General features: G+C 48.5%; 6 protein-coding genes across 6 annotated transcripts; 5 read left to right on the forward strand and 1 right to left on the reverse strand.

The window, feature by feature from the left end:
- Positions 1 to 226: 226 nt before the first annotated feature.
- Positions 227 to 3487, reverse strand: EDB91DRAFT_1238126 (uncharacterized protein; the record flags this gene model as incomplete). Its single annotated transcript, XM_041321670.1, has 10 exons — positions 227 to 888; positions 1037 to 1105; positions 1183 to 1638; positions 1696 to 1796; positions 1846 to 2021; positions 2070 to 2202; positions 2257 to 2485; positions 2535 to 2736; positions 2791 to 3305; positions 3442 to 3487. The coding sequence occupies 10 exons, from the start codon at positions 3485 to 3487 to the stop codon at positions 227 to 229; spliced, it is 2589 nt and encodes an 862-aa protein (XP_041175567.1).
- A 3473-nt stretch (positions 3488 to 6960) lies between these two features.
- Positions 6961 to 8217, forward strand: EDB91DRAFT_1055798 (uncharacterized protein; the record flags this gene model as incomplete). Its single annotated transcript, XM_041313956.1, is given in 3 exon segments — positions 6961 to 7700; positions 7716 to 7825; positions 7880 to 8217. The coding sequence occupies 3 exon segments, from the start codon at positions 6961 to 6963 to the stop codon at positions 8215 to 8217; spliced, it is 1188 nt and encodes a 395-aa protein (XP_041175568.1).
- Positions 8218 to 9909: 1692 nt separating this feature from the next.
- EDB91DRAFT_1329694 (uncharacterized protein) lies at positions 9910 to 11930 on the forward strand (the record flags this gene model as incomplete). Its single annotated transcript, XM_041325328.1, has 10 exons — positions 9910 to 9982; positions 10044 to 10178; positions 10231 to 10442; positions 10496 to 10920; positions 10976 to 10993; positions 11048 to 11221; positions 11268 to 11357; positions 11410 to 11460; positions 11508 to 11796; positions 11914 to 11930. The coding sequence occupies exons 2-10, from the start codon at positions 10135 to 10137 to the stop codon at positions 11928 to 11930; spliced, it is 1320 nt and encodes a 439-aa protein (XP_041175569.1). The 5' UTR covers positions 9910 to 9982; positions 10044 to 10134.
- A 1962-nt stretch (positions 11931 to 13892) lies between these two features.
- EDB91DRAFT_1224910 (ribosomal protein L4 domain-containing protein) lies at positions 13893 to 15660 on the forward strand. The gene is made up of 6 exons (XM_041320959.1): positions 13893 to 13981; positions 14035 to 14109; positions 14160 to 14302; positions 14358 to 14923; positions 14977 to 15170; positions 15238 to 15660. The coding sequence occupies exons 1-6, from the start codon at positions 13939 to 13941 to the stop codon at positions 15336 to 15338; spliced, it is 1122 nt and encodes a 373-aa protein (XP_041175570.1). The 5' UTR covers positions 13893 to 13938; the 3' UTR covers positions 15339 to 15660.
- A 25-nt stretch (positions 15661 to 15685) lies between these two features.
- EDB91DRAFT_1143208 (uncharacterized protein) lies at positions 15686 to 18225 on the forward strand. Its single transcript, XM_041319077.1, has 11 exons — positions 15686 to 15938; positions 15996 to 16455; positions 16517 to 16569; positions 16719 to 16791; positions 16904 to 16958; positions 17007 to 17304; positions 17392 to 17491; positions 17555 to 17556; positions 17626 to 17854; positions 17886 to 17932; positions 17984 to 18225. The coding sequence occupies exons 2-10, from the start codon at positions 16162 to 16164 to the stop codon at positions 17913 to 17915; spliced, it is 1134 nt and encodes a 377-aa protein (XP_041175571.1). The 5' UTR covers positions 15686 to 15938; positions 15996 to 16161; the 3' UTR covers positions 17916 to 17932; positions 17984 to 18225.
- A 154-nt stretch (positions 18226 to 18379) lies between these two features.
- EDB91DRAFT_540302 (uncharacterized protein) lies at positions 18380 to 19076 on the forward strand. Its single transcript, XM_041327651.1, has 5 exons — positions 18380 to 18453; positions 18511 to 18671; positions 18738 to 18791; positions 18849 to 18877; positions 18927 to 19076. The coding sequence occupies exons 1-5, from the start codon at positions 18441 to 18443 to the stop codon at positions 18976 to 18978; spliced, it is 309 nt and encodes a 102-aa protein (XP_041175572.1). The 5' UTR covers positions 18380 to 18440; the 3' UTR covers positions 18979 to 19076.
- Positions 19077 to 19089: the final 13 nt, after the last annotated feature.

Consider the following 19089-nt stretch of genomic DNA (forward strand, 5'->3'; position numbering starts at 1 on the left):
CCAGTTGGCAGTTACGCTCGTCAAATTCCTCGATCGCTCGCTTGTGAGTGATGGTAGTTACGCTCGTCGAATTCCTCGATCACTCGCTTGTGAGTGGTGGTAGTTACGCTCGTCAAATTCCTCAATCGCTCGCTTGTGAGTGGTGGTAGTTACGCTCGTCAAATTCCTCGATCGCTTGCTTGTGAGTGATAGTAGGCAACGTGGTCTAGTTGTGCTCACCGAGTTCCTAAGACGCAATCTCAAATGCGTGATGGTCTGCGAATTTGTTCACGTAGAATGCTTGAAAAGCGTCATACGAATCATAGTGCTTGAGGTCGCGTGGGATGAACTGTGTTCCATAGATTGGAACAAGGTGCGCGGCGCGATAGATTGAGTCGACGTGGATGATTCCAACGAACGGTGAATTATCTGTATCAAATGAAGGCTGGACGATCCACATCCCTGTGTCTTCGTCGGGCCCGTCGCTGGCTTTGTCGAACCAGCGTACTACAGCGCATGGGTACGAAATACCTTCAAATGTGAATGAAAAAAAACACATTATACGGGCTACCTCCATGCCCCCCATCCCTTCAACACCTGCATCCGTGTTAACGAACACGCAGTCATACCGGGGTGCTTCGTTTCTCCAAACGGGACAGGCACGGATGTGTTCCCGCCGCATGCCGCCAATCCCGCTGCGGTCACTGGGTGCATAAAACATTGACGACGCAGAGTTGAACACTTGAATTTTTCCATCGAATTGAGGACATCTTGCAAGCGGGATGTCAGAGGGAGCACGCTGGTCGTCTGGGTTTGCTTGCTCGAATAAGAATCGGCGGAGGAGGGTGTAGAGATGGGGGATACCAAGTTCTGTAGATAAATTAGAGATCGTGCATGCACATTTGCGTTCTGCGCAATGGGAAGGATTATATTAGAAAAGTATTCAATTGAAAATGTGAGCTAACTTACGAATCGTTTTTGCCAACTGAACGTGGGCTTGTACCAGCGTTGGGCTGTCGTCGATTTCACCCTCTTCGTTATCGCCGAGTATCATAACGTCGGGGTTGGAAGGCAGCACCAAAAGATTGTCGTTGTCTTGGTTGGACTCGTTGGTGGCAAAAGGATCCTTATTCAAGCACAAATGCTCTACCGCAGATATTTAGCACACGACAACACTTGAATGTACAGCGCAATAAAACTTACTTAATCTTTGAAGCATTGCAGACAGACAGGTGCCGTTCAACATTCCACGGCTCTTGAAATCCACGCGCGCTGCGGCAAGTTTATCTAAGCGCTGGTTTGTCACCAGCATTTGACCGAGTGCTTTGTAGCGACTCGATCGTCTCCACGGTTCCTTCACTGCCTTGATGTGCTTTGTCTCCGTGATTGACGAGCAAAGGCCATTCGGCGCACCATAAAGTCGGATAAGGAGGATGTAATGGGAGCACGAGTGTTGTCGAGGGAGGGAGAACGTGGAAACGACGCCGGTGGACTCAAAAATAGCCCTGTAGTGATGGAATCGGTCGAGAGCATCCTGGATTTGATATAATGTAGATTCCGTAATGATGCTATGCCGTACGAGATAGCAGAATTCAAGGAATGCACGAAACGTGCGCACCACATCAGTTGGGACGTGGCCTTCGATGGCGGTAAATAAACCTAGTAGATTGTTGTTAGTCTGATCAACTTGTGCAAAAATCAACTTGTGCAAAAAACTTACCTTCATAAGCGCTTTCGAATCATCACCTGTCCATTGTTTGAATCCTCGACCTTCTGGAAAGCGTCGAAGGCCTGCGAAGGAGGAAACTGCAGCAATTCTTTTATGATGTGAGTTTTGAAACATTTAATCAGGACAAATTGACCTACCTTCGGTCTATATCATCTTGAATTTTCTCTGTCTCTTTCTTACCATGTACGTGTACCAAATACTTTCCAACCCACTCGACCAAGTGATCCTTGAAGGTTCCTTTTATGAGTTGATGCAGGAGATCCGGTGCAATCAACTCATGTATATCAGCGCGAGGGAAGTCGTTTGTAAACGGCTAGAAAGGGTGAATCTCGGCTGCATTAGAGACATATATGAGACTTACAACAAGGTCGCTGACAATCCCGTACTCGTCCCACAGCGCGAGGGACGTTGCAACCTCTTCGATCAGCGCCTCCGTATGGTCACGACACCGACACAACGACTTCTCATCTAAATTCTTGCGGTTGGACATACACCTGTAGTACATTAGTAGTTAGTACTGAGGTAGAGGGCAGAGGATAAAAACACACCTGGGGCACCAGCCGCGCACTATACATGCTAGAAGAACCTGCTCTTCGTAATCTGCGATATACGGACCAAGCCCGTAAATCACACGCCGATAGTGGCCATCACCAAAGCGAACAACCTCTGGTTTGGTCATGCTCAGTCTCAGGTTCTCGAGAATCTTGGCGATGGATGAATGAAACAATTGTCGGCGATATTTCCGATATATTGCATCGGCAGCGTGCTCCTTCGTAGCTTCTCGATTGTAATTAGTACAGAACAACAGGAGGCATATGAAACTTACTTTTCAGCATAGCAAGGAAACCAACAATGGCAACGGCGTCACGATGTGCACGCCGGACGTTGTTGCGCACATTGCCAATCGATACGTATAAGGGATAGTAATCGTTCGCGCCAGTCGCCACCGAAACAGTGGTCTTATCAGATCCGAGTATAACCGGTACGAATGTTGAGCCGAGCGTATCCGGATCTTCACAAATTATGTCCTACCAAAGATTGTTAGTATGGGTCGCTAGAGAAAACAACAAAATAAAACATACGGCTTGATTCCAAGCCCAATCACCGGACATGAAGTCCTGCCATTGTCGTTTGTCGCCGTCAGCTGAGTACTCACGGAAAGGGCGGTAATCCATCTCTTTTTCGTAGTCGGGATTTCCCAACATATTCCGAATCACCTCATGGGGGTCACGGTACCACACATCATGAGACTGGTCCATCCAGGGTGGTACATCGCTTGTTGGCTTCTCCCCAGTGTACCGTACCTTGAACGATTGCCATTTGACATCGCCTAATGGTGTATTGTCGATCGTTCTATGCAAGTCGCGGCAGTCTGCGAACGGCGGCTTGTCGTCGTATTTCAGGAGGGTTGCGGCCCAAAGATCCAATAAAATGTTGATATCCCCGGCGGACATTTGGTTGCGCGCATACAGAAACTCCGCAGTCTCAAACTCGACACAATCCCGGTACGGAGTCCAGTCGTTGGGCGACTTGTCTGGAGGTGGCGCTGGAGGTGCACCATCTTCAAGGAAGTGTCCCGTTGCATCACATGGACGCGCTGATATCAATTCTGGTTAGTTGCAACACAACAGAAAGCTTCAAAGAACGTACCGTTTAGTTTAGGGTGATAGTTACGGTATAATCTATCACCTGGCCCGAAAAAAACAGTGTCTACGTCGACCGGATTGTTGGACTTGTCAAATGCCTGTCCCGGGTCAGACAAACCTGCTGGAAGGTCATTATTGTCCAGCAGGGTAGTCGTTGTCGCCTGCGGGAGGGTCGTTGGCTGGTAGTTTGGGCTCGTCTTCGACTGTGACAGTATGCGAGACAGTGGCTTGTCTAAACGTTGGGTGGGAAACGTTCCAGTGCTTTTTGCGCCCTCCTTGAGTCTTGAAGTAGCGAGCACAGTGTAAGTAGCCGCATGGAATTTGAAGTGCGTTGTGGTCCTTGCGCATACTCTGAGACATCCCAGCTGGAAGATAAACGACACGAGCACTCGACAATTGCTGGTGGAGAGGCGCTGGGGGTGTGTAATACTAAAAGTAAGTTCAAATCAGACATATTTCAACAGATGCCGATTAGTGAGCAAGCGCCACAGGCGGCGCCCATTGGGGTGAGACTTACGAGTTTTTTCAACCAACTTCTGTTACTTCCTTCTTGCTCCAGCAAAAGTACCATCCCTCCACCCCCAAGTCGCCCATCTGCCCAGTCACAATGTCTTCCACAGAAGCTTCCCGCCGTACCCGTGCATCGAATGCAACCGCCAGACCTGGAAAAATAGTGCTCGACGCACAAACCAAGAGGCGCACCAAGGCACAGAAGGCTGCTGACAATCTTGCCGTTAAAGAAGCCAAAGAAGCCAAAGAAGCGGCGGTCCAAAAGGGAGTTGAGCGCCTTGCTGGTATGCAGGTTGAGATGGAGAAGGTACAGAAGGAGTTACTCACCAACAAGGCGACTCCTGTTTGGCCCAAGCCAAAGGCTCGAAAGGCGACAAAGGCTACTGTAAAGGGAGGTGACAATTGCACTGATAGTGTATTAGATGACGTACCAGACGCTGATGTGGCAGAGGATGCTGCTGAGCCCGTGGATCATGGAACCTCGGGGAAAGGGAAGAAAACTGCTAAGAGAAGTGGAAAGAAATTGATCAGAGACGCTATCAGCAATGTGCAAAAGAAAATCAGCGAGTCAACGTTGATTGCAGAAGGCGATATCAATATCAATAGCATCGACGATAAGCCTAAGGCATGTGCTGATGGGAAAGGCTCCACGCCATCATCGTAAGATTTAGTTCTCCCACCACCACAATGTTGCTCCTAACTGAATCGACACTCTATTTTCTCAATCTTACATATAGCATCAACGCGACCACTCAGAAATTCGCACTAGGTGGCCGAGTGACCAACTGGGTCTCGGGGGTCAGGCCTGGACAGTTGGAGTCAGTATCCCGCCAATCATCCCGCCAATCCAGCACTTCAACCCGAGCACCTCCAACGTCAATTTTCTCGCATGACACTGCTTCCTCAGCAGCAACCTCAGCTGCTCAGCCTCGGACTCAGACTCACATCCCCCCGCCCCCAACTCAAGTTGCTGATTGTATCCCAGAAGATGCCCTTACTGGTGGCTTTGCGGATGAGATTGACGATTCATTGGAGCGTGAGGCTGCTTGCCTGGATAGCAAGCAAAAGAAGGGGAAATCTAAGGTAATTGACCATGAATAATTGGTGCAGTCCGCTAACAATTTTCTTCACAGGTAGCCTCAATTTTTGACGAGGACTCAGACTGCGGCGGGCCCAAGGCTCCCTTCACACAAATACCATCAATAGAATTCGACTCGGACGATGAGCTCATGGATTCATTCACGCAAGAGGATGAAGACTTGCAGGAGCCTAAGGCTCCATTCACACAGATGGACGATCGCATAGCCACGGCGGCCCTCAAGCGGAAGGCAAGTGTCAATTCTGTCTCAGACGATGACGAGCAGTCCCAGTGGTCCATGGACATCGATCGTGACGATGTTGAAGATTTGATCGAGGACTTCGATAGTGAACCGCCACAGGCTAACCCTATCGTAGTGAAAAAGGAGAAGGTTTTGCGCATGACAACTTCGGTAAGTACCCTTGGAACTCAATAGTGTTTATTCTGACACTTATATAGACATCTGCGACCACCTCTAATGCCGACATCAAGCCGCCTGCTCCAAAAAAGGTCAAAGTTGAATCTTCCGGGACTCCACATGCCCAAGCCCAGGCTCCTGCCCGAAAACGCCAGCCGAACGTGGATACTGCACCAGAGCACATGAAATCACGCGGTGCGTATCGTACGGCTGACTTGCCTCCAGCGATGCAAGCGGACCAGCGCTGGGCCAAGACATTCCTCCCTACCATAATGATGTGGGTGGGAAGCTACGAAGACATCTGGAGCATTCCAGATGACGTACTGCTCCATCATGTCCAGCTCGTTTTCAACGTGGTATATCACGAACTCAAGATTGTCGTTGTTCACGGCAGTGTGGTACATTTACTCGTAAGTTCGCCGATTTATGTCTAGCATTAACTGATGTTATATCTTCGATTAGACTGCACAGCGTATTTCAGAATGGCGGAGTAATTTTGGTTCAACGGCCATTGTGATAATCATCAACTTCTTGGCACGCAATTCCGACTGTGACTCCAGCGAACTCGCATCCTCCCTTCTTGCCAGCTGGGCGTTTTTATACGAGGACCCCGATAATATCAACCCCCTCACAGCATATCGTTCACCGTTCCTACTGCAGCTGTATGGTAGAGCGCACCTCAGCGCCATCAATGGTTATGTGGAGATTCCTTCCCTCGACTTGGGAGCACTTGCAACGATCGGGACGTCACGCGTTCTTGCCCTTTCTGCTGCGGCGGTGAGTTTAATTTTAAATGCTTTAATCGCACTCATTTTTTTTCAGCTCGAGCGTGCTCTTGGTATGATCTCCCGCAAGGAACTCAAAGTCGAAGAGATCCTGTTGTCTGCGTCGAGAGAAAAGTTTACGATCAAGCTTCCCAAGGTCCTTAACAAGGCTACAGGGAAAAAGACCAATGCACCATTCTTATTTTCGGCAGCTCGCTGGTCCAAAGCTACTAATTCGTACATCAAGTCTATTTCTAGCAAACCCACTGGCTACGTGGAGGCTACGGTAAAAATGGCACGCGCTATTTTACAGGATGTTGCTGAAACATCGGGCTCGCTCAACGACTACGAATCGGACGAGGACGAGCGTGCTATGATCTGTAAGTTTTATTTATTCCGACTTCGTCTCGCTGACATCATATACTACATTGCTGCAGGATTTGTCTTCGAGTCGTTGTACCGCTGCCGCCGCCCTACAGTAGATATATGTCGCCGCGATCATCGCTTTTGCCCCACCTTTTTCTCCTTATGTTCGAATGGCTCCCAACTTTTCATTTTTGGGAGTCTGCTTAATCTACACTTATTTCTACTTGTATGCCCCCCTTTCAATAACAATTGTGCCGCTTTGTCTGCTTTTTGTCTGCTTTTTTAAGCGAAATAAGTGTTGAAAAAGCGAATCTCCAGATATTGAGTGGGCTTTTTTAAGTGGCTCACGCTTTTCTCTCAAATGACTTATCGGTCGCTTTTCATGAAATTAAGTGACAAATAAAGTGAGATAAGTAACTTGTGGTTTTCCTGATGTGTTTAACGAGTCGTTAAGATGATGTTTTGATGTCATGCCTTGCAGTCGTGTTTTGGTAGTTGCACGATCTATTCTCGACTTCTCGTATTTTGCCCAGCTTCAAGTTCAGACGACTGAGTCCCTCGAAGCCCTACAAACCGCCCTGACTGTATTTCACACTAACAAAGACATCCTCAAGGAGCTCGCTGTTCGAGAGCATTTCAACATTCCGAAACTACACCAGCTCTCTCATTACGTCCAGTCGATCACGTTGTTTGGCGCAGCTGACGGCTTTAATACTGAACTTCCAGAGCGCTTACACATTGATTTCGCAAAAGATTCATACCGTGCTAGCAACAAACGGGACTACGAAGAACAAATGGCTTTGTGGCTCCAACGCCAAGAAGCCGTATTTTTACGTAGCGCATACCTGGATTGGTTGTCCCAACAGCCTCGCTCCAAGTCACCTGCGGGTCTCACCGGATGTCATTCAAACCCATACAACTTCGACGCAGATTCGGACACGGACTCGGAGTCGGAAACACCAAATCTTCCCGCCGCTGAACCACTTCAAGCAACACATGTCCTTGCGAAAGCCCCCGCACATCCTCACCAATCCGTTGGAACCATCATAACAGCACACGGTGCTACCGAGTTCCTCCCTGCTCTCCGATCCTTCTTGCTCAAGAATCTCCTGCGCAACACCATAGTCCCTGGACTTCAAGACCGATTCGATCTTTATCGTCAAGTGGTGATCGTGACGCCACCTGATTTACGAGTTAGCGACGTGCCACAGTGAAGGCGGATCAGGGCAACACCAGAAACGTTGCCGTCAGGCCGGAAGCCTGGTATCCCAGCCCGGTTTGACATGGCCTTGATAGCAGACAGGCCTCGCTCTTCTAACTTCCATACTCTTGAAGGTATTTTTTTTCCGGGTTTCTCAGCGGTCAATTTTGATAATCGTCTTGTTGCAGGTGTACGTGTAGCCCAAGTTCGCGCTATTTTCACCCTACCTCGCCAGTTCGGCGCATATTCCAGAGCCCTCGCCTACGTCGAGTGGTTCACTCCTTTCAAACCATCAGACCCTGTTTCTCGAATGCGACAGGTCTCGCGCTCAACACGACAACTTCGCCGCAACGCCGCTGTAATCCACGTTGACGAAATCGTGCGGCCGTGCCACCTTATACCGAAGATGGGACCAACAGTAGATCTGAGGTTGAGAAGCGGAAATGCATACGAGGTGGCGAACGATTTTTATTTCAACGAGTTCATCGATGGCGAAATGTTTTGCGCATGTGTTATAAGTAATTAGATACAACGACGTGTAGCTCCTGTAGCTACCTGTAGCTACCTGTAGCACGGGTGGTAACTATATAGCCGCATATAGCTTGCCTTTAGACTATATAACACTATATAGGACAATGTAGTGTAAGGTGTGACTACATAGTGCTACTGTGCCTACATAGTGCTATATAGCTGTCACTCGGGCTACGGCATTTAGGGTTTTTTACTGATGCTTCAGGCCAAGATGTTTAAAGCCACTCCCGATGGACAATGGAAGGTCATGTTAGCCACTAACTTTGCTGAGACTTCCTTGACGGTCGATGGCATTATAGCGTGGTCGACGCGGGCTACTCAAAGCTTAAGGTGTATAACTGGAAGGTCGACATGGATGCCTTGCAGATCACACCGATCAGCCAACGCCAACCAACGGACTGGCCGTGCCGGCCGTACAGGCAGCGGGTACGTCTTTCATTCTAGCTGCACAATATTTATTGCTTTACTTCCATAGGGTCTGCTACCGCCTGTCTACAGAGATGGCGTATCGCAATGAGATGTTCCCAAATACCATCCCAGAAATCCAGCGCACCAATCTCGCCAACACTGTTCTGCTCCTGAAGTCTCTTGGCGTCAAGAGCCTTCTTGAGTTCGACTTCATGAACCCTCCTCCTCACACGAACAGGTTGGAAGATATCATGAAGTTCTAAAAAATTGGAGATCATTTCTGCATGCACAAACTTCGACGTCATCATGTGCCGTGCCGTAGCTGGACAAATTACGCTGCATTGACCTTGTCGCAGAAAAGCTATCGCTGCTGGCTATTTCCACCAATGTGCCTGTGCCAAGGGTATTGGCGACGCATCTGCGTCCTACGAGCGCACCACGTGGTCTTGAATCTATACGAATAATTCTTTTCATCTGAGTTTCGCTGACAAGGACGAAGATACCCCCACGTACGTTGTTTACCACGAGTTGACCGACATCCGAAGAGTAAGTACGTGACACAGGTCACTGCGATCGATGCCATGTGGCTATGTAAGTATAATAACTTTTACACGTTCATCCCGACGTAAATTAATGACAATCGTAGCTGAGTTCGGTTCGGTGTTCTACTCCGTCAAATTCAAGCACTTTGATGATCGTGGATCGAGGCGACAAGCTGATCGAGAAAAGCTGAATTGGAATCACAGATCGCGAAGCAAAGGGAAGAGTACGTAACGGATGATCTCATGAATCGGTCATTTTATTGACGCCCGTTGCAGGAATGCATGGCCTGGCTTGAGCCTCGATCGAGAAGCCTCGGGATAGTGCCACCTGGGACCTGCAATGAAGAAGGCCTGTTCCTTTTATTCGGTCTAAGTAGCTGGCAGTCGATTCAGATCAAATTGTGAATTCGTTCCGGGGTCTTTTATGCGATAGGTTCGAAACAGTTTGCAGACATGGAAAGCTGGAACTGTCATCCCGAAGGCCTGTGTCTCACTACGTCCAGCGCTGTACATCCCCTTTGGAAGTTCAAACCATCTTAGGCACAGTCGATATGCCGCACGCCAACTTGAATTGGTCATTTTGTGACCCGATGATCGTCATAACAGGTGAACAGAGCTGGGCGGTCTCAGTCATGGAAACCATGGAAACGCTTGGTAGGCCCTGTGAGCGTATCAACGAAGGCGAATCAAACTCCGCGAGCGACATGTCAGTCTAGAGGATGCAAGACTTTGTGATTGAAGGCACACTTTAGCGAGATCGAATAGATATTCGAATACTTCTGCGATCATGCCTGCGATCCCTTTCCCTCTGTGAGTCGGAGAAACGCTTTTGAATTCAACTCTCACCGTTGAAGATAACTTGTTCCTGAAGGCAGTTCTGGCCGGTTACCAAGGATCTAGGCTTGCATCATATCAAGCTGGCCTATAAAATGCAGCCACTGTAATTGTATCGCATATAATCAATGTCGCTCCCATCAGCCACTCCCAAATTTCGAGTAGCAATCTGGTGGGTCAGATAACCCTTCATGAACGTGACACGGACTGAGTTCCCTGTGCAGTGGTGCGGGCATAGGAGGGCTTCTCCTCGCTATCACAATTGGGAAGTTCGCAGGTCACGATATCCAGATAGACTTATATGAAGCGCATGACGCCATCACGACCGCTGGGGCTGGAGTTACAGTCTCGCGGCGTACATCAAAGGTCATGGAAGAACTCGGTATATACGAAAAGATCTCCAGTGTCTCGTACAAACCCACTTCCTCCAGCTATGGTCTGTTCAAGAGTTTGCTTGTCATCCGCGTGTAACTTGATTCGTGCCAACAGGGGGAAAATCCAGGAGGTCTAATTCCCCACAGGGTGGTTTTCATCTGACCTTGGAAAACGCGCCACCCGCTATGCACCGCCAGCATCTCGTCGACATTCTGACGCAACATCTCCCCTCGTCATGCAGGCTTCATTTTAATAAACGCCTCACTCAATATGGCAACCATTCACCAAGATCGTTCATACTTCGCTTCGCTGATGACAGCACCGCAACTACGGATGTGTTGATAGGGGCAGATGGCGTCCACTCCTCGGTGCGGAAGACGCTCTTCCAGACGTTAGACCGAGACGTCGTGGACCCAAGTAAGATAGGATACTACGGAGATCCATCTTGGACCGGAACGATGGTCTATCGCGCTGTCATCTCGGCGAACAAACTCTCCCAGATAGATCCAAACAACGTGGCTTTTGGAGGTCTTATCATAGTAAGTTCTCAGAGTAGCGGTCATGGTCGTCGGGAATGTCATTTTTACTTCATAGTTCTGCGGGAAGGGAAAGGTAGTTTGTTGCGATCACTCATCTCTGCTTGCTGATGAATCTATAACTTCATAGCATGCCGTGTCATATCCGATTTTACAAGGAACACTGATCAATATTGTGGCATTTGTCACTGATGAACAGAAAGCTGGCACACCTTTCGAGGGTCATTGGGTTTCAGATGTGTCCCAAGAAGAGGTCCAGGAATTATACCAGGACTTCGACCCCGCTTTCGAGAACCTGTTGAAAGTAAGTTCTTGAGTTACGCCTCCTTCGACCGACATCATGTCTTCAGTGTTGCGAAAACCTTTCAAGATGGGCCCTTCATGTAGTAAACGAATTGCCTTTATCAACTTACGGCAGAGTTGCCCTGATAGGTGATGCGGTACGCTTCTCCTTGCTAATTATATAGAAGATCTTTTGACGAAATCGTGTAGTGCCATGCCATGACACCCTACTTGGGCGCCGGAGCTGGTCAGGCAATGGAGGTAGGCGTGATCTCACGCCAGACTATGCGATCTCATCTTGTACGAAGGATGCTTTTGTGCTTGGCCGCATTCTTGCCCACCCGCTTACAACATTGGATAACGTGCCCACCGCGTTGAAAGCATACCAGGATGTTCGCCTCCCATTCACTCAGTTCGTAGCACGTGAATCGGAACGTACGGGACGTATGTACGAAATTGATGCGCTTAGGACATCTCAAGGAAATGAAGAGATGCAGGCTAAGAAAGAGCAGATCGTAGGCCAGCAGAATTGGGGAGGCGGTGGTGGTGCTCTTGCTGAATGGTTAGAGGCAGAAAAGAAACTACAGGAAAGCATAGGTTTGAGGAATGGGAAATGTGAAAATGATGCATCACTGTCAGTATGAAGTTCTCTCAAAGCCCGGTGTCCCGAACCTCTATGCGCGACTACTATGCGCACATGATGTACATGCATAGCTACCGTCTTCGACTAGTATCACTGCTACCTCGTGGCTTTGTCGCTCCAGCTGTAGATCATATCCCACGCGGGAGGTTCCAAACGCGCACAAAAGGCCTTCACTGGCGGGCAGCGAGCATGTGTTCGAAGTCACGGACGATGCCACGATATTTACACGGAGTAGAGTCAGTTCATGCAGAATCGAAAGCAAGACGGATGAGATGCTGAAATGCTGAGCTTTCTGAGAAAGAAGCACCTCCGAGTCTTCTCTGAGATGCATGGAGAAAAAGGTCAGACACTAACGGCAGCCAGACACAGTGGCGAAATGGCAAGTCATGTCGAAGTAGTGAACTGGCATGTCGTAACAGACAGGTTTGAAATCAGCCTAAAGGTGCTGAAGATGCACAGATGAGCCTTAATTCGAACCGAACGTGTTACGAAGGCCCTGAAGAGTATTGCACAGGCCTTCGCCACACGTTGGTTCGAATCAGAAGCTAATACTCCAGCTGTCCGGGCTTCAGGGCTTCATGCGCGTATCATCCAAAAACGATCGTGTGATATTGCTCAACTTACACGTAGACTAAACTCTTCGCCATCCTCAATTGTGGAGCTGCCGCAACGAAGTGAAGCTGGTTTTGGAGAGCGTCAATTGTCGTTGCCCCAGTTCTGACCCTCGTGGAACAAGCTCAGACAAGACTCGGTGTTCTTGTATGTGGGTGATAAGTAGCCAAGGTTGAATTCAAAATCAGACAAGCAGTGAAATTACAAAGGAGAATATCATACGCAGATGGGTTGCAGATAAGTCACAAGACCTACAGAGAATGTAATGCAAAAAAACCAATAGAGACGGGAACGTGGGATGCAGCGAGAAGGTGAACGTGATTCAAACTAGACATACAAATTTTTCCAGGTAAGTAGGGAGAGGAGGAGAAGGGCTAAAGCGAGATAATGTGGGTGGAAAGATACCTCTGGAAACGCAATCAGACAAATTATCAGCCGACTTGACCCATTCCACCGAAAACTGAACATTGTGCTCAAGCGCGAATGAGGAAAGACGTTGGAGGATGTCATTCTGAGCTAGACCGCAAGATCTACCGGCCTTTAGCGCCCCAACTACGCCTTGGTTGTCAGAATGAATGTGGATGTGAACGTCACGGAGCCCTGAGTGAATAAGGGCACGCAAACCAAGGTCGATGGCAACCATTTCGGCCCAACCAATTTCACGGCCCTCTGAATCCCAGCCAGGCAGGAGACGCCAGGCTAACCAGTGTTTGTCTGCTAGGAACCCAATTCCGAATGAGGTCGCGGCATCTACGAAGACTGCGAGCGGAATAGGGGAAGATATTGGTTGCGACTTAGCACACGACACATCTTTGGACGTGAGCTTGTGGGTGAGCATACTAGGCGAAGATGTGGAAAGAAGTCGGCGGAAAGAATGCAAGTGAACGCGACCCTCGCAGAGGACGAGGCGGCAATGTTGGAGGCACCCAATTATAGATTCGCAGTCAGTGCGCGAAACTGAGGCGCCTGCAACCCAAGAAAAGAGAGGGTATTTTGAGTGCCCAATTATCGATAGGAGGAATCATGACGAGTTTCTCGATCGTTCGAAGCCCAAAGGTGCTGAAAATGCACGAATGTCTTAATTCGAACCGAACATGTAACTCACTGTAAGATATGAAAGAAAGCCCTGAGCCAACGCGCGTATCGTGTTTGATATCATGGAGAATGCATCCAAGAGACCAACAACGGGCGCGCATTGCTCAACTTATACGTAGACTAAATTCTACGCCATGCTCAATTGTGTAGCTACTGCAACAACGTGTACCTGTTTTCGAGTTGCGCGAATCAGGAACACGTCGTTGCACCAGTCCTAACCTCTTGCGAAACATGCGAGTCAAGGTCTGAAGAAGATCGACTCGGTGTTTGTGGTTATGTGGGATAATATTTGGTTGTGTTTGCTCTGAGGCTTAGAACTAGCAAACTTTATTTCTCGTATCAACACGTCAGGCTAGGACACACTCTCAAGACCGTCAAGATCAACGACAATGGCCTCAAGACCCACCGTTACCGTCCAATCCGTCTCCGGAGGTTTGTACTCATCGTTTTACTCGCTGACTGTCCACCCTAATCATCTCGAGTAGAGGCCTCGACCTCCCTCCCCCTTCCTGCCGTCCTCACCGCTCCCATCAGGCTCGATGTAGTTGCCCAGGTTCACAGTGCGTATCAGATATTCTGCACCTTGATCAGAAAATTCATATCGTCTCAGAGAGTATGGCTAAGAACAGGCGTCAGGCTTACGCTGTCAGCGAGAAGGCCGGTCACCAGACTTCCGCTGAGTCTTGGGGTACCGGTCGTGCTGTTGCACGTATTCCTCGTGTCGGTGGTGGAGGTACCCACCGCTCCGGTCAGGTGCGTAGAACACACCCATACCATCTCTGATTTGGCATTGACAATATCTCCTCAGGCTGCTTTCGGAAACATGTGCCGTGGCGGTCGCATGTTCGCCCCCACCAAGACTTGGCGCAAATGGCACGTCAAGGTCAACCAAAATCAGCGCCGCTTCGCTACCGTCTCCGCACTCGCAGCTTCCGCGCTCCCATCCCTCGTTCTCGCTCGCGGTCACCGTATTGAGCAGATCGCTGAGGTTCCCCTTGTCGTTGCGAACGCAGCAGAGTCCTTCAAGAAAACCAAGGAGGCCATTGCTCTTCTCCAGACCCTGAACGCATACACGGATGTCACCAAGGTCTCCAACTCGCGCAAACTCCGTGCAGGAAAGGGCAAGATGCGCAACCGTCGCTACCGCCAACGTCGTGGCCCTCTTGTCGTCTTCAAAGAAGACAACGGCATCGTCAAGGCCTTCCGCAACTTACCTGGTGTCGAACTTGTCAATGTCCAAAGGTTGAACCTTCTCCAACTCGCTCCTGGTGGACACATTGGCCGCTTCGTCATCTGGACAGAGGGTGCCTTCAGCTTGCTCGACGAGGTGTTCGGCACCTTTGACAAAGCCTCCTTGTACAAGAAGGACTACCTGTGCGTCCCTTATGCAGCGCCTTACGAACTGACTAACAATTGTGTATGTCTAGCCTCCCTACAGCCAAAATTTCCAACCCCGATGTCACTCGTCTCATCAACAGCTCTGAGATTCAAGCTGTTGTTCGCCCTGCCGGCCCCAGGGTCCAGAAGCGCCCATGGACGCAGAAGAAGAACCCCCTCGTCAACAAGGGCGTTCTCTTCCGTATGAACCCTTACGCCAAGACCCTCCGCAGGCAAGAATTGCGTGCGTATCTTATCTACCCTTCCTACTGCCAAATTCATTACTTATACTTCATATTTATGCGACACAGTCAAACAGGAGCGTGTCAAGGCGCAAAAAGACAAGAAAGGAAAGAAGGCCAAGGGCTCCTCTGCTGGAGAGGCTTTCCTCGGCACCTTGTTCGCTCCTTGAGTATGTTAAGAGCTGTTACAGCTATGGTTATCTACATCTACGTCGATTGTCTCGCATGCCCTTATGCATTCATGCCATGCAAAAATTGTCAATCATGGAGAGTCCTTTGCTGATACTTCGGATGGACTTCGGTTGCGATTCACGCGATTCCCATTTTGCATTCAAGAAGCAGCCGGCTGATATTACTTAGATGCTCAGGGCTTTTTTTGCGGCTCACACTTCAGCCTTGCACGTATGTGTCTTGTTCTTCTCAACATTTGGGAGCCGAAAGTGCAACTCCGGCCATTTTTTTGTAACCGTGAATTGAAATGTCCTTGGTGTGAATTTGGAAGCCGCTGAAGCGCACTCCCACCAGTTCGCCGTTCCTGTGGGCGTTTTGGACATGATTTAATGAAGAGGCGACTTCAAAATTTTTTTGAAGGTAAGTTTTGAATCGATTGAGTGGTGAGAAACCCGGGGTTCGACTGAACGTCGACACTCTTGTCAATGGGACACGTGGGACTTTCTGTTCTTGAAGTTCAACTACTATGGCACCACCGGAGTACTCCACACGATCATAGTTTTTCCTAAGCGATCAAGCTGCCCTCGGGCAATTAGCCAGTGAGCACGTTTTGAGGCACGTTAAGCAAAAATACTTGATACATAAATTGCTTATAGCAACAACTCACTATTGCAATGAAGTTTGTGACAAGCGTGGAATTTTATTCTGACTTGTTCTGAGGTTCTCAGAACTGGAGACGACGATCAACGACCTCGTCAGGACTCAAAATACATCAGACTTGAGACGGCCAACACATATGGGTGCCATTCTTACTTTGATTTCATGTTATCATGTGCGGGTAAAGACAGGCAAAGACTCATGTTATGTATCAAGATCATTAACTTCTGTTGCAATGTAATCATTGCAATCATGAGGTGGCACCGCCTCGTGTGCATCAGCAACCCCAACCTACATAAGAGGATCCCCGCGATTCTTCTCCACCCTTCTTCAGCTATGTCGACCATGGCCCACTACGAGAGTACCACGGTTGCATCATTGATAATTCACTCTACAGACGTCGCCGTCGCCTCGGCAGCTCTAATTGTTTACGACCATGTAATAACGTTTGATCAGGAGGTCAGTGCTAGTGTCGTGTTCCTAACAGGATCGCGAAGTTATTGATTAACGATAAATGTAGGTGAATCTGTTTTGGACTGGTCCATGGGATGCATCTAGGTTCTCTATCTTAGCGTGATCTATGTCCCAATCTACAGTGCAACCTCTCCCTAATTGTTGATTTTCAGATACGATATCTAGGATTAATGCAAGCATTGTGAGGTGCTTTTAACTATTCCATTTGATCATTCTCATCGTCTCTCAGTGTTGCAGTCTACCGTAAGGAAGGCCTTTGTGGTGCAGGCACTCTCTGACTTCATGTCATCTCAGAAGCAATTTCGCGTCTCCAATCCTACTGTAAGTGATTTTTTGGGGGTGTAAACAGTTGCTCAGACCACTTTGCAGGTGTGAGTCTCCCAGTTTTTATTGTCAATCGAGGCTTCACGCTGATTTATGACTAAGCTTCAAGGCATTGCTTATCGCGGATATCGTGTTGATCACTCTGGGCGCTGCGCTGTGTCAAGGTGCGCAGCTTGAAATTCCTTTGATGCATCTATCAATAACCCCTAAAGCTGTCATCGCTCTCCGTGTTTGGTACCTCTTCTCGAGGAACAAGCTAATACGAAGATTTGCTGCGTTGCTGTACTTCGTGTGCATATGTTCGACTTGGACGTTAATTGGCTTTCTCTTCAACCGTATCTATCAAGAAATGCAGCATCCGAGTTTGATCAAAAACCCCTCTATATTCGCCGTTGTCTACGCGCCTGCCTTTGTAAATCATAGCGTCCTTTTTGGCCTCAAGGTATATAGGTATATGACGAGCGACCGATTTCAGAGACGCTCTTCACTTTTGGGCGGGTTCCTGAAAGAGTACGCCCTTGACTGTGCAGCTACTCGATCACGTACTCACTATATCTCAGGGGCTTAATAATGTATGCATGCGCGACGGGTAAGCAGTCAAGTTCGACATCGACTTTCATATCTGTCATGCTATCGCTCAGGATCGATTCTGTATACAATTATCTCCATTTCATTAACTAATGTTTCGCAGCTGGATGTGAGTAGTGCCAACCCGTTTCCTGTTCGGCTTGGCAGCTTATATTTTAGATTTACTACACAGGTGTACAAGGGGGGTAGGTCGCTCTCATAGCTCACTCATGTATGAAATCATAAAACCAATGATTCTATCAGATTCGTCGTTGGCGCGACCCTCGTCTCCGTCTGCCACGCATTACTCAGCATTCGATCTATATCTGCGACGCTTCACGTAGATCCGGCATGGCTCCTCAATCACGCAGAACTCAGTCGTGTCCATTGGACCAAGGGAGATCATGATGGCGAGATTTTCGTCGAGCTAGACGGTTACAACGAGGCAGAACTCCCCATGATGAATCTTAGTGGCATGGATATTCTGGATGCGGTGCAATCTGCGAGACAGTGATCGTTTTGAGGATCTAGGCGCTCCCACGAAGAGCCAATGATCATCGATGTATCATAGGTAAGACTCGTAGCTGTGTTTTGACTGCGGATGTGATTGATTCAGTTGTAGATCGGCGATGAACTCGTTTCGGTCATACGTTTTTAGCATCCTACACTGCCGCATGAGCCTTCGATACCTTAATAGTTACTGAACCTGTGTGCTAACCGAGTAATTCCCACACCTAATGCATGATAGTAGAGGACAGAGGTCGTTCTTTTGTGCGAAGTTGTTGTGAAAGAGAGCAAGGAGAGTTGTTCACGCACTCCTATCTTCAAATCTACTAACGGACATGTGTTATCGACGAATCTGAGGAGATATTTTTTGAATGGCTGTGTATCAGCCGATGATGGTAGTCATCATGTGGACACAACGATCTAGAACTGTACATGTAAGATGTGGAACGGGATTGAATCCTATAAATTAATTAATTCTCACCTTGGAGCTGCAGGCCCACGTGTACTATATAGGAAGTGACTACCAGGTCAATGTCGGCATCAACTTAGCCTTCTGTAGAAATCTGTACATCATGATAGATATCTGTCAGTGTCAGCGTTATATAGTAGCACTAGTCCACATTCCTTGATGCGACTCCCCAGACAGCTCTTTCTACGCAAGTACTCGAGGCCCGAGCTCAGGGCATCCGCAATTTATCATGCCAGACGTCCAGGCATTGTGGGCGAGCTATTCCTCCAAACAATTGTCTATGGCATCATTCACCCTTGTGGTATACGATCATGTTATCACGTTCCCTCAGGAGGTATCGTCGCATACATAATCGATAGCAATTTCGCGCTGACCAACAACTGACCACCCATTGTTCTAGGTAACCTTCTTCTGGTCTGGGCCATGGTCAGCTGCGAGAATACTGTATCTCAGTGTAATGCCGTCGATGAATTGTGTTGTCGTCGTCAGTACTCATTCGTTGGTTTGATAGATCCGATACTTGGCTCTGATAGAAGTGATGTACGTGTTTAATGCCATCTTATAACGTCGCACTAGTTGACAAGATTAGTTTGGTCTCTATGGTTCGTCAGCGTGAACTTACCCGTCACGGCTCCAACTAATAGATAAATAGGAAGCGCCATACCTTCCAATTCTACCGTGGGTAGTTGCTAAGCTCCGCGTAACGTTGTTTAGGGTCTGAATTACAATTTTCACAGGAGTGAGTTACCCAT

Source organism: Suillus paluster (genome assembly GCF_016628075.1).
Source record: "Suillus paluster strain FC165 chromosome Unknown EDB91scaffold_40, whole genome shotgun sequence".
Classification (NCBI taxonomy): Eukaryota; Fungi; Basidiomycota; class Agaricomycetes; order Boletales; family Suillaceae; genus Suillus; species Suillus paluster.

Coding starts and splice junctions, on each gene's coding strand:
- EDB91DRAFT_1224910 (XM_041320959.1), top strand. CDS start 13,939: ATGGCCTCAAGACCCACCGTTACCGTCCAATCCGTCTCCGGAG. Junction 14,303..14,357: donor GTACCCACCGCTCCGGTCAG/GTGCGTAGAACA, acceptor ATATCTCCTCAG/GCTGCTTTCGGAAACATGTG. Junction 15,171..15,237: donor CCTCCGCAGGCAAGAATTGC/GTGCGTATCTTA, acceptor TATGCGACACAG/TCAAACAGGAGCGTGTCAAG.
- EDB91DRAFT_1143208 (XM_041319077.1), top strand. CDS start 16,162: ATGTTATCATGTGCGGGTAAAGACAGGCAAAGACTCATGTTATGTATC. Junction 16,959..17,006: donor GGGCGCTGCGCTGTGTCAAG/GTGCGCAGCTTG, acceptor TAACCCCTAAAG/CTGTCATCGCTCTCCGTGTT. Junction 17,855..17,885: donor GCATGGATATTCTGGATGCG/GTGCAATCTGCG, acceptor GATCGTTTTGAG/GATCTAGGCGCTCCCACGAA.
- EDB91DRAFT_540302 (XM_041327651.1), top strand. Junction 18,672..18,737: donor TTATCACGTTCCCTCAGGAG/GTATCGTCGCAT, acceptor CCATTGTTCTAG/GTAACCTTCTTCTGGTCTGG. Junction 18,792..18,848: donor CGAGAATACTGTATCTCAGT/GTAATGCCGTCG, acceptor TTGGTTTGATAG/ATCCGATACTTGGCTCTGAT.